General features: G+C 43.7%; 1 protein-coding gene across 2 annotated transcripts in view; it reads right to left on the bottom strand.

Annotated features, from left to right (window-relative positions):
• Positions 1–9980: 9980 nt before the first annotated feature.
• Wif1 (WNT inhibitory factor 1) overlaps positions 9981–13383 on the bottom strand; it is a 68840-nt gene continuing 65437 nt past the window's right edge. For both annotated transcript variants that reach the window (XM_021174052.1, XM_021174053.2), the window contains one exon: positions 9981–10871. In XM_021174052.1, coding sequence (XP_021029711.1) covers positions 10750–10871 — 122 coding nt within the window. In that variant the 3' untranslated portion in view covers positions 9981–10749. The remainder of the gene's footprint in view (positions 10872–13383) is intronic.

Below are 13383 nucleotides of genomic sequence, written 5' to 3'. Positions count from 1 at the left end.
ATCTCCATCATCTCCACCCTCTCCACCATCTCCACCATCTCCACCTCTATCAACTCTATAATCTCTACCATTTTCATCATCTCCATCTCCATTATCTCCATCTACACCATCTCTACCTCCATCATCTCTATCATCTCCACCATCTTCACCTCTATTATCTCCATCATTTCCACCATCTCCACCATTTCCATCATCTCCACCATCTCCATCACCTCCACCATCTCAATCATCTCCATCATCTTCACCTTATCCATCATCTCTACCATCTCCAACCTGTTCATCACCAAGTACTCACGTGACCAAACTCTTCTTTGCTTGGGAGACAACCATTGGGGATACAGAGGAAGCCCAGCCAGGGGGACAAGATGGCCACATCTAGCTTAAGGGGCATCACTTTGAGACTCTTAAAATAGGATCAAATGTAGGATTTTGTGGGTAATCCATGGGGCTCCTTGAAGGCTGGGTGTTCCTCCTGTATGGCTGAGGTCTGGACATGAAATGCCTTCTCAAGAGCTTATGTATTGAAGGCTTGGTCCCTAGATGGTGGTACTATAGGCAGATCATGAGGGGACTTCATTAAAAATACTAACTAACAAGCAGGATGTGAGGGCATAACGCCTTTAGAACCAGCACTTGGGAGGCAGAGACAGGGGGATTTCTGTGAGTTCCAGGACAGCCAGGTCTCTATAACAAGCTCCAGGTTAATCAGTTACACAGTGAGACCCTGTCTGAAGAAAAAAAGTCCTTATAAGAATTACTTCTCTGGTGTTCTTATATCTTTACAAATCTGGGATAAATAGATCCATTTCTCTCGAAATACATACGTAGGGGAAAACTAGGCAAATTGCCTAAAACCAACTGATTTATAATTCAAACCGCAAGCCCTTTGTATTGTAAATTACAAGGTTCAGTTCTCTTTGAATTAGCTTCAAACAGACAGTACAAGAATAAAAACACTAGAGAAAAAAAGTCTAGGAATGACTCAACTTTAGGGACTTCAAACCACTTAGCTAGGGGTGTGCTCCCCAGTGTGTGTTGGACAGGGTTTTTGTTCCTGGAAAATGCTTTCATGAAGAAAAGGGCATCTTTATTCAAATAAGTTAGGAACCCAGCCTGCTGGTCCTTTTTGCGGATACACAGCAAAATGGTGCGACTGGGACTCTGAGACGTGATGCAGCACGGACACCCTCAGCTAGTATCGGTTGGTCAGACGGTCCTTGTCTGCTGTATCTGTTTGACTCCAGAACCCCTTTCCATCTAATTCCTATGAATGTTTCAGAAACCACCATTCTGAAGGACAGAATTTTGGCATCTCTACAATGGCATCTTCTGCTTCTAGACTGTTTCATGAGCATTTATTTACAAATGCTATCTAGCCCCGCCCCCACCCTGCCCCCCACCCTGCCTCCCACCCTCACCCCTACCCCCTTGGTTTGTCTTAGGATGCCCTTAGTCCCCTCTCTGAGCAGTGTGAATCCACGTTTCCACAGCGACTTTTAAAGGTGGGTGATGTTACATTCATGGTAGAAGACACGCAGGCGAGATGAAAGCCCATGCATTCTTCTCTGACTGCATTTTGCCAGGGATCTCAGTCATGCACGAAGCTACGATGTCAATCTCTGGTTGACATCCGTATTAAAAAAAAAAAAAAATCAATAGATACTTGGCAAAAGCCAGGGAAGCTCCGACTTGTTTCAATTTCAACCTGATAGTCTGTTTTCTTGAAAGGCACCACTGCCACAATTACTTCCCCTGATATGTTTGAAAGTCAGTCCCATGGAGGCAGGTTGTCACGGGATAGCCTGCTTTCCCACTATGATGTCAAGGGTGGCTTACGTGTGGAGCCAGGGTGGCTGCTGCCTAGGGCTCCCTTCGGCTTGTTACATTGAAACGGTTCCTTCAGTCTGGTTTTGGTTTAGGAGAAAGGCAGTATGCAGTCCAAATAAACAAGCCAGGGCAGACTCTCTAAATGACTACAAACAAAACAGCGTTCGAGCTCTGGTAGAAAACCTACAGTTCAGCTCTCTCCACATAAGCCTAGGGTTCACGGTTAAAGAGGGTACCCGATGGCCAAAGACATCCATAATGGCTTTGCGTCTGAAGAGGCAGCATTTGCTTCTTCCAAAAGCATGCTGGGTCTTCGCCTCAAACGCTTAGTAACTACTCACGTTTAAAGAGTAGGGGAAAACGTTTTTATTTATTTATTTATTTTTAAGTTTTGGGTGTTTTCTTAATTTGAGGCAAGACTAATTGGGGCTTTGGGGACATTTGTTGTGGGATTTTCTGGAAAGTGTCATGTGGCTCTTCATTGAATTAGGATTCCGTGGCTAGGATGAACTCATGGTCTGTCAAAAGGCATATGATCCCAGCTCCTCCAGGTTTCCATGTTTCTGTCTCCTAATAAAGAACAGAAACCAGAAGTTGGGATAATCCCAAGTGATCTCTTTGGTTATAATGGATTGTCCACAGACTGATGGAAAGTATCCTTCCCTTGTGAGCCGTAAATTCAAAACTACCCGTTTTCTTTTTCTTCCTTAATCAGGAACCAAAGTTCAAAGACTTTCACTGGAATAAAACCTAAAGCAAATTAATTTGGTCCCCTTAACTTGACCCCCTCTGGTCTTTCCGGTTTGTGTGTTTGCAATATTAATTCAAAAGAAGTTTGCAATGGTCACTGACTTAGCTGGTCCTCAAGGCCTGTCCACCATGAAACTGAAGGGACAGCCATCCGGCTAGTGCCTAGGCAGAGACTGTAAACTTACTCAGACAGGTACAATGTAATGACCCAAAGGACCCGAGACCAGAAGTATTCTGGATTTATAAATCTTAAAAAAACATTTTTAAATGCACATGATGTGCATTCCTACGGTTGGAAATCAAGTCTAAACATAAAGAAAGGCTTTGTGTGTATACACACACACACACACACACACACACACACACACACGTATACTATGAAGCTGTTCAATGTCATGTCCAGTAGAGCAGAGAGCTGAGTATTCACTCTGAACTGTGTCCATTTCAATGTCCCCTCTGGTGGATTTTGTGGACGTTTTGACATCTACATGTGTAGCTTTTCCTGTCATTGGTGGACATCTAGTTGGTTTGGACTTTTAAGATATGTCAGGTCATTTTAAGAGCTGAAGATGATTAGGAAGGCAGACCTGTTGCTCAGGGTGAATACCGAGACTCCAGTGCTTATTAAAATGTTTCTCATTTGTAATTTTTAATATACTTATCAATTATAAATCAGTAAACAGGTTAAAAAATCAATTTACATCGGGAGAGTACATTAGTGTTCTTAAAAATCGAGAACCGAGGTGCTTAGGGAGCACCTGAGTGTTTTGTTCGACGCTGTCAGTTTGCGGTATATGGTTTCTATTTCTTAATCTTGAGCCATATGGAGGATATTTATTCAATGTGCTTATTAAGTTTTTTTTTATATTTGTACCAGTTGCACAAACTGTGTAGGAATTGTTACAACAAAACTCCAAAGACAGGAGTCTTTGGAGAGGCATTTGGTTTCTTCTTTCTTTTTTTATTGCTTTCAGGAAAAAAAAAAAAAATCTTTTGAAACGGTGACAGCTCTCCATGACCCAATTTGTTGACCGCAGTATTCTTCCTTGCCTTGGTACCATTCTAGGTAGAAATGCTTCCCTTAAATTGTACTTTCCTGTGAATCCTGTGACTTCTGAAAGAATATGAAGAGGAAGAGCCCTGTACCATTCTAGGTAGAAATGCTTCCCTTAAATTGTACTTTCCTGTGAATCCTGTGACTTCTGAAAGAATATGAAGAGGAAGAGCCCTGTGACGGCTCTGTGCATGTTATTCAGCGTGTCATGGAATCCACGCGTCTTAGTCAGGGTTTCTATTCCTGCACAAACATCATGACCAATAAGCAAGCTGGGGAGGAAAGGGTTTATTCAGCTTACACTTCCACATTGCAGTTCATCACCAAAGGAAGTCGGGACTGGAACTCAAGCAGGTCAAGAAGCAGGAGCTGATGCAGAGGCCATGGAGGGATGTTACTTACTAGCTTGCTTCCCCTGACTTGCTCAGCTTGCTTTCTTATAGAACCCAAGACTACCAGCCCAGTGATGGCACCACCCACAAGGGGCCCTTCCCCCTTGATCACTAATTGAGAAAATGCCTTACAGCTGGATCTCATGGAGGCATTTCCTCACCTGAAGCTCCTTTCTCTGTGATAACTCCAGCTTAGGTCAAGTTGACACACAAAACCAGCCAATACAACATGGTATTCTGGCCTTTTTCTGAGAACTATAGGAAGGGCTGTGGATGTAGTTCAGTGGTAGAGAATTTGAATACCATGTGAAAGGTCTTGGGCTGAGCTAGCATCGTGAAAGCCCACAGGAGACAAACCTCTCCTTTCTCTCATTCAGAGCAGCCTGAAGGCCCAATGTTCCTGGGATCATTCTGCCACAAGGTTTCCCAGGTATGAATTGAGATGGGAAAATGGCTCATTCCGAGACTGAAAAGAACCATGTAAGAAAGAGCCTGGGATGGTGGTAAGGATTTCAAGAAATGTGTTCAAAAATCAAGATGCTTAGTAAAGTTCCCCTGGGGTAGGTTGGCTGAACTTTACTGGAGAGTGTGGCAGAAACAGATAGTCTTGGGGTAGTGTCTTAGTTAGGGTTTTACGGCTGTGAACAGACATCATGACCAAGACAACTCTTACAAGGACAACATTTAATTAGGGCTGGCTCACAGGTTCAGAGATTCAGTCTATTATCATCAAGGCAGGAACATGGCAGCATCCAGGCAGGCATGGTGCCAGAGATGCTGAGAGTTCTATATCTTCATCTGAAGGTCACTAGAAGAAGACTGGCTTCCAGGCAGCTAGGATGAGGGTCTTAAAGCCCACACCCACAGTGACACACCTACTCCAACAAGGCCACACCTACTCCAACAAGGTCACACCCACTCCAACATGGCCACACCTACAAACATGGTCCATACCTTCAAATAGTGCCCCTTCCTGGGGCAAGCATATTCAAACCACCACAGACAGTGACTAGAAGCAAACCCTGATGGAAGCTTTTCTTTCTCACTTCTTGTTCTAACTTTTTAAAAGATTTATTTATTTATTTATTTTATGTATACGAGTATACCATTGCTGTCTTCAGACACCCCAGAAGAGGGCATCTGATCCCATTACACATGGTTGTGAACCACCATGTGGTTGCTGGGAATTGAACTCAGGACCTCTGGAAGAGCAGTCAGTGCTCTTAACCGCTGAGCCATCTCTCCAGCCCTTCATCAGCCCTTCGTTCTCACATTTTTATATGGTTCCTCTAAAAGTGAATGTGAAGATGTGCTCTCTTTGAGGGATGGCAAAAAGCAAATTTTCCACCATACCCATCTCCCTTTCCTCTTTAACTTCTACGATATTTACTTATTCTTGTTTCATGTACATGGGCGTCAGCCTACACATATGTATGTCTGTGCACTATGTGCATGCCTGATAACCTCAGAGGCCAGAAGAGGGTGTTGGGTCCCCTAGAACAGGACAGTCAGGTGGTTGTGAGCTGCCTGATGTGGGAGCTGGGAACTGGACTCTGGTCCTCTGTAAGAGCCACACGCTCTCTTAACATTGAGGCATATCTCCAACCCCGGATCTACATCTCTTAATCTTCCTTTTCTTTCTGGAGATACTTCCTGTGGTTTGACATCTGAGCAATGACTTTACCTCGTATGTATGCCTTTTGAAACTTGTAGCCTAACCAGCTATGGTTTTCTCTTGAAAGCGGCTGAAACAAAGCATAGAGACCAGAGTTTGTACACATGACTTGACTATTGACTAACCTCACTCCTTGCCTTGTTTTTTTTTTTTTTTTTTTGGTTTGTTGTTTGTTTGTTTTTTGTCTAAACTTCATTTTATTTCCCTATTTTTCCCCTACATGTTTCATCTTGCCAAGCCAAACAGTGCATGTCTTTCCAAATCTGTTCAGATATTCCCCCCCCCCGCCCTATTAACTCAGCTTCTCACTGTTTTTATACTTACTTATTTTGAATGGAGAGGTATAGTTGTAAATTAGTTAAACTGCTGTAGCTTCCAGCACCTACCCCAACAAGGCCACACCCACTCCAACAAGGCCACACCCACTCCAACAAGGCCACACCCACTCCAACAAGGCCACACCCACTCCAAAAAGGCCACACCCACTCCAACAAGGCCACACCCACTCCAACAAGGCCACACCCACTCCAACAAGGCCACACCCACTCCAACAAGGTCACACCTCCAGATAGTGCTCCTCCCTGGGGCAAGCATATTCAAACCACCACACTGAGTTAATATCTTTTAAAATCTATATTTCATCTCTGTTACACCAGACCCAACAGGGGAAGTAGCCTCTAGGGCCACTTCCACAGATCCTTACATGCCAGCCAGCCTTTAGGTTTCATCTTTCATGAAACCATCATCCATCATAGCGATCCTCTGCCACTCCTCTCTTTCCCTGTCCCTTGCCTGCGCAACCTAAAAGTCCCACCTCTGTCTTTCTGTCCAGCCATCGACTGTATGGCAATTCTTTATTATCAATTGAAGCCAGATGGGATCAGGGACCCTCAGGTTTGGAAGTGCTGCTTTTTGGGGAGCTGAAATAAGACAAGGCATTGGAATCAATGCCCAGCAGAGAGGGGCTCATGCCACTAACAAACATATGGCATTCAGAGGACAACTTACAGAATTGGTTCCTAGCCACTGTCCTATTGGTGTGATGGAATACCATGACCAAGACAATTTACAGAAGAAAGAGTTTATTGGGGTCTTGCTTACAGTTCAGAGGGTGAGTCTGTGAACATAATGGCAGGGAGTGTGGCAGCAGGTGGCAGGCCAGCATGGTGCTGGAATAATAGCTGAGAGTTTGCATCAGATCCCCAGCCCTACTCCTCCACACACACACAGTGAGGGAGTGTGTGTGTGTGTGTGTGTGTGTGTGTGAGAGAGAGAGAAAGAGAGAGAGAGAGAGAGTTAACTAAGACTAGCATAGGCTTTTGAAACTTCAAATAATGCCCAGTGACATATCTCCTTTAACCAAGGCCACACCTCCTAATCCTTCCCAAAAAGTTCCACCAACCGAGGACCAAGCATTCAAACATATCATCCCAGCTATCTACTTCTACCATGTGGCTTCTAGGGACTGAACTTAGGCTGTCTGAAAGCAAGAGCCTTTACTGAATGGGCCATTTTGCTAGCCCCCGACTCTTAAAATATATATAAAGGTATTTTATGCAATTACCTCCTTCTCCTTTCTCTCCTCCTCCTCCTCTTTTCTTCCTCCTCCTCCTCCTTTTCTCTTCCTCCTCCCCCTCCTGCTCCTCCTTCTCCTCCTTCCATGCTTTCCTACTTCCCTTATGGGTAACTTCATATAAATAACAAAAAATCATCTCAGATCCTATAAATTAACAATTTCCAGTCTTTGTTTGAAAGCTGAATTCTACTGTTGTGACTCCACATAAATTAACAAAGTGAGCAAGAGTATATTTTTGGCTAAAGATTCAAAATATACCTGGTATCCTCAGTGCTCAACAGATAATAAAGGCCATATGTTGGTAATTAGGTAAGTAGCAAAGAATGCCAGTTACATATGGAATCTAAAAACAAAAGTGGGTAAAACCACACCTAGCTAGATAATGCTTTCAGGTGCATTTTGTATCACAAGTGTCCAATATATAATGTGTATGGTTCTGTTATAATATGGCTGATAATGGACCAGTCGTTGGCTTTGAGCACCTAACTGCATTTTAAGTGCCTACTAGGCATCTCTGACACAACCCAATGGAATTTTAAACCAAACAACTCTGAAATCCTCCTTACTCCGGTCTGAAATCTCTTTTGAGTCACTGACCCTAAAGTCATTTTAAATTGTATTTCTCCACTTATGTGATGTGCCCTTTGGGATGTGTGCATATGTGGGGTGTGTTGGTGTGTGTACCATTTGGGTGTATATGAATTGGATATTGAATATTATCATTTATGCTTACATTTTTTTTCTCTGCCTTTTAAACATTTCTGGTTTTCATGGTGTACATGTTAGCATGCTGATCTCCTCTTCCTCCTCCTTTTGAGACAGAGGCTGGCTTCGAACTCACTATGTGGGGTTAGAAAGCTGGCTCAGTTGTTAATTAAGTATGCTCACTGTTCTTGTAAAAGACTGGAATGCAGTTCCTAACACTCATGTCCGGTAGCTCACAACAACCTGTAGATAAAGCTCCAGGGTATCTGACACCCTATTCTGGCCTCCTATGGCACCCTCCCACAAAATCAGATGAGTAAATAAAAATAAAATAGCTTTTAGGAAAACCTTCACTATGTACCAGAGGATGACTTTGGGCTTCTGAATCTCTGGTCTCAGCTCCTGAGTGCTGAGATTACAGATGTCTGCCACCATGGCCAATTTTATGTGGTGCTGTCAATAGAATGCAGGCAAACAGTCTAACAACAAAGCCAGATCTCTGGTCACTGTCCTCACAAATTTCTCATGGAGCCCATAATTAAATAGGGTGGGAGATGATCAACATAGATTGCTTCAGCCTGTAATTTTGAGTGGAGTTAAACTTCTTTTTTTTTTTAAAGATTTATTTATTATTTGTTATATGTATGTGAGTACACTGTAGCTGTACAGATGGTTGTGAGCCTTCATGTGGTTGTTGGGAATTGAATTTAGGACCTCTGCTTGCTCCAGCCCAAAGACTTATTTTATTATAATAAATAAGTACACTGTAGCTGTCTTCAGACACACCAGAAGAGGGCATCAGACCTCATTATGGGTGGTTGTGAGCCACCATGCTAGGATTTGAACTCAGGACTTTCAGAAGAGCAGTCAGTGAGTGCTCTTACCTGCTGAGCCATCTCACCAGCCCCTAACTTCTTTTCTGCATCTTGTCTCCTGTATCACTCAACTGACCAAGCCATGCCCCCAACCGGAAAAGACTCCGTTGGATCCAGGTCCTGTATGAAATAAAGCCTACTCTCTCTACCCTCTAGAGAAAGAGGGTGAACAGCATATCTGGGAAGCTATTCTCTAGAGTCTTCACGGTGTGTTTCACAGTGCCGATGTAAAGAGGGATAGCAACCCAGTGTCATCTCCTTGGAGTCAGATGGCATGGTTCAAACTCTCTGCCCATCATTTGTGTCCTGGTGTAAATGTTTTACTATCTCCATACTTTGGCTTCCTACCTATAATAAAAGAAATGATAATATTTTCTTTATAGAGTAATAAAATAACACCTATGTACTTGGGATCAATAGGTTAAATAACAAACAGTGGTACCTTATATTTGGGAAATTACCATACATTCAACCAGTCTTAGTAGTCCTTCCACTAGTAGGATATCGCTATCACTTCAAGTGACTTCCCCCAGAGTTCTAATGTGGGAAGTTTAACCAAGGCAACTGTGGGCAGGGCCACTTAATAAACCATGATGGCATCATGAGAATTCTGCCTCCAGAAGTCATTAGTGAATATTTTTTTTGAGTGTGTTAGTTACCCTGGAATTTAGTTGTGGCAAACACAAGTTCGGCTCCCTCTGCTCCTGTGTCTTCCTCCTTTTCTGCCCTTCTGCCTTCTGCTATGACATGAGGCTCAATCGGACTGTAGAGCCATGCATTTCCCTCCCCCCTAAACCACAACTGGTCTCTGCTGTTCCGTTATGTTAATGAAACCGAAGTGGAGAAGGGCTTAGTCCGTCCTAGTCAGAGCAGATATCTTGAAAGAAATGAGATGTGACCTAACTGTGAGTCTTGCAGGCAGTGACAGCAGTATCCTGTAGCAGGGCTGGGAAACAGGAAGAAAGCCAGTGGAAGGGGCATGGAGGAGGAGGAGGAGGAGGGAGGGAGCCCTGAGGTGGAATCAGAGGACTGGACATTCTCTCCTTTGTGATGGTACCAAGCACCACTAATCAGCAGCCATCTTTATTTCTACCAGCTAGCAGTCTTACAAAGACCCACACAGCACTCAGAAAGTGAAAGCGTCACCTTTATTTCATACATACAAACAGTATAAAACGTTTACTATGTAAGAGCTGTGTTTTGTTTACAATATATTATATTGCTTCCATCCAATGCAAAGGCTTCATACATTATATTCCTTATCTCGTCGTGTTTACAATATATTATATTGTTTAAATGCCGCTAACACAGTGTAATTTTTAAAAACTTTGTTCCCCCCCCCCAAAAAAAAAAACTGAACTGTCTAGAATAACAGCAAGGGTGAAATAGATTGTATGCATTCAAGATGGGGGGGGGTCAATTGAAATATTAATTAGACAGATGTCCAAATATTTGACAATAAAATTGGAAATACTGTAGCTTAAACACTGCTATTGGCTTTATCCGAAACCTTGTAATTTATGCATCTCTGCCCAGTTTAACCTCTCTAACGCTCCCCATTCTAAGACCACAAATGTGTTGTGATTTTGCAAGTATCTGTCAACTACACACTGAAAAGACAGATTTTTTTTTCTTTTTAACCTGATCAACCGACACAATATAAGATCTGTCCCAAAAGGACTGAAAGAAGAAAATCTATACCATCATGCTAGACACGCTTAGAAAACCTAAAAGGAAGAGTAGATATCAGCCCAGTGATTTATAACGAAGCTAATAAAATTCAGGCCTGCGTTCTAAAGTGTAATGAACAGCATTCGAACATCCAACACGCGAAAGGTTAACAAAGGCTGTGAACCCGGTGTAACATGAACCCTTTCAGATGGTGGGGTGGGGGTTCACCAGATGTAATTGGATTCAGGTGGATCCCTTCGCTCCTCAGCCTTTTTAAGTGAAGGCGTGTGTCGTTCCAGCCCGGCGCCTGCTGGCCTCGGGGCATGCATGAGGCTGGCTCCATACCCTGCAAAATTATTCACAGCTTAAAAGAAAAGAAACTCCAAAAAAACAGGCTCTTGAGATTTTTTTTCATTAACCATTCAAATGAAGCTAGTTTCCTATTTAACCCTGAATGAGACCATAGTGACCACACAGAGCTACCTGAATAACAGCAGGTGACAGCAGGTGACAGGTTCAAGGTCTGCTCACCAAGACCCATGTTACTGACTTCACTGGACCTGCTTTGCCTTGGGTCTGCCATTCACTCTATATTTTGGCTGTGTAGAAAATAAATCAATCTTTCTCTCTCTGTCTCTCTTTCTCTGTCTCTGTCTTTCTCTGTCTCTGTCTTTCTCTGTCTCTCACTGTCTCTCTGTCTCTGTCTCTCTGTATGTCTCTCTGTCTCTTTTTGTCTCTGTTTCTCTCTCTCTCTCTCTCTCTCTCTCTCTCTCTCTCTCTCTCTCTCTCTCTCACACACACACACACACACATATAGCCTGGATTGACCTTGAACTCCTGATGTGAGCTATACCCCTAGGCCCACCACTAGATGGCTGAATGGAAAGGCAGGTCCCATGCTTGAGATCTCCAAGGTCCTGCTGAGAATTTCATCACTGATTCTTTTCACTGCGTTAGTGAATCAAACCAACCTCACTTAGGTGAACACAGTTCAATACAGCAGCTTCCACTGTTCACATCGATCCCATGACCAAGTTTATCACACTCATACAACACACGAATTCTGCTGAAATCAGGACCTCTGCCCAGCGTGGTAGAGAAGAGCTATGATTTGAACTGATGCCTATCAGTAGGATTTGTGAGTTTTGCTCAACATGGTCACCTACTCTATTTATGAAACTCTTTATCTATCTATCTATCTATCTATCTATCTATCTATCTATCTATCTATCTATCTGTTTATGAAGCCTCCTTTCTTTCCATCCGGGAACTTCTAGAGGTGCTGGGGGCACCAACACATCCTTTTGCTTTTCTAAAATAGATCCAAGACAGCAATTACATCTTTAAAAAAAAAATTCTTGTCTCCATCTTCCTGTGCATCAGAGTCCATCAAACCCAACATTTCGTGTGTTCCTTGTGGTTTTTAAATGCAAGCGCGCTGTCAAACAGCTATTGAGAACAGAGCCCCGTTGCTGAGTGTGTTTCTTTGAATTGTCAGTTCGTCGGCTACTGGCTCACAGAACGGTGGAAACTCGGGCCAACAATGCACTGAAGTCAAGCTGCTCCCATGTGGCTTGGCTTGCCACCCATGAAGCCCAGCCTCCCCGCTGGGGTGGGAGAGCCTAAGCGGAGAGTTGGTCGGTCTCCAGGACCCTCCTCTCCTTTATGACGCCCGGGTGCCTAGGACCTCCCAACGTGCCACCCCACTGGGAATCTGCTCTTTACCAGAACTCCGTGACTCAGACATTCCCTGTCACCTCCCCTAGTCAAAATAAACCCCATTCTTTCAGCTCCATCCATGCTCTCCATTCATGTACAAAACAGCTGGGTGGCCACCCCAGGATAGGTTTGCAATTGAGCGAGTACCAGGGCATCTTCTTGTGTGCAATACCTCTGTCAGAGGTACGCTTGATGGCAGATGAGCCAGTATGGTCTACAGTGAAGAGCGATGTGGTGGGTTCCTCATTGTGGAGACAGGAAGGCTCCTAACTTGCTTTCCTTTTGCATAGATGACAGTACCTCTGTGCCCAACTCGCTGGGCATGCTCGCTGGGCTGTGTTGCACTACCCTCTGAAAACTGCTCTAGGAAAATAGTTGAGGTGTAAGCGATTGAATCAAATACAGATCTTTTTATTTCAGAGGTACTGAAAGATTGGGATAATCTGTCCTTGAAGTGTCCCCTGAAGAACACCTCCTTTTCCTCAAAGCAGGGTAGACAGTGGACATGTACACAGGAGGCTGCTCCAGGGAACAGACATCTCTGTCATTTTGTATACCTGTCAGTCAGTCCCACTCTGCACCCTGGACTGCGTTCCCTACAAGGCAGGGTCTTCCTTCCTCCTTGTTCATGTGGTCCCAGTGTCTGCATAGGCCCAGAGGGGGACACCTATCGATGCTGAATGGTTTGATTTATCAAGCTGCACCTCATGCATAGAATAGTCCTGCAGTTTATCCACATCGCTAGTTTATTTGGGTTAGTCAGTAAATCTGAAAGCCACCATTATGTTACACTGTTTTCCCAGGAAGGGTTTCCGTGGGCCTATCCTTTCCTTCAAAGCAACTCTGCTACACATTACATCCAGTGCCACCGAATGGTCTCAAAAATATGGATTGTGCATTACATACAAGTTGATGAAGCTTGAAACCAGAGGTCAGTAGATACTGGTGTTCACTGAAAATCTTAAGGACAGACTGTAGTTTAGTGCTAGAACAGGACACTTGCCTAGCAAGGCTTGTGACTTGGGTTGGATCCCCAGCACCATGACGAAAGAAAGAAAGAAAGAAAGAAAGAAAGAAAGAAAGAAAGAAAGAAAGAAAGAAAGAAAGAAAGAAAGAAAGGAAGGAAGGAAGGAAGGAAG

This window comes from Mus caroli, chromosome 10 (assembly GCF_900094665.2).
Source record: "Mus caroli chromosome 10, CAROLI_EIJ_v1.1, whole genome shotgun sequence".
Lineage (NCBI taxonomy): Eukaryota > Metazoa > Chordata > Mammalia > Rodentia > Muridae > Mus > Mus caroli.
Note: the sequence above shows the minus strand (reverse complement) of the source record. Positions and strands in the feature narration are given on the sequence as shown.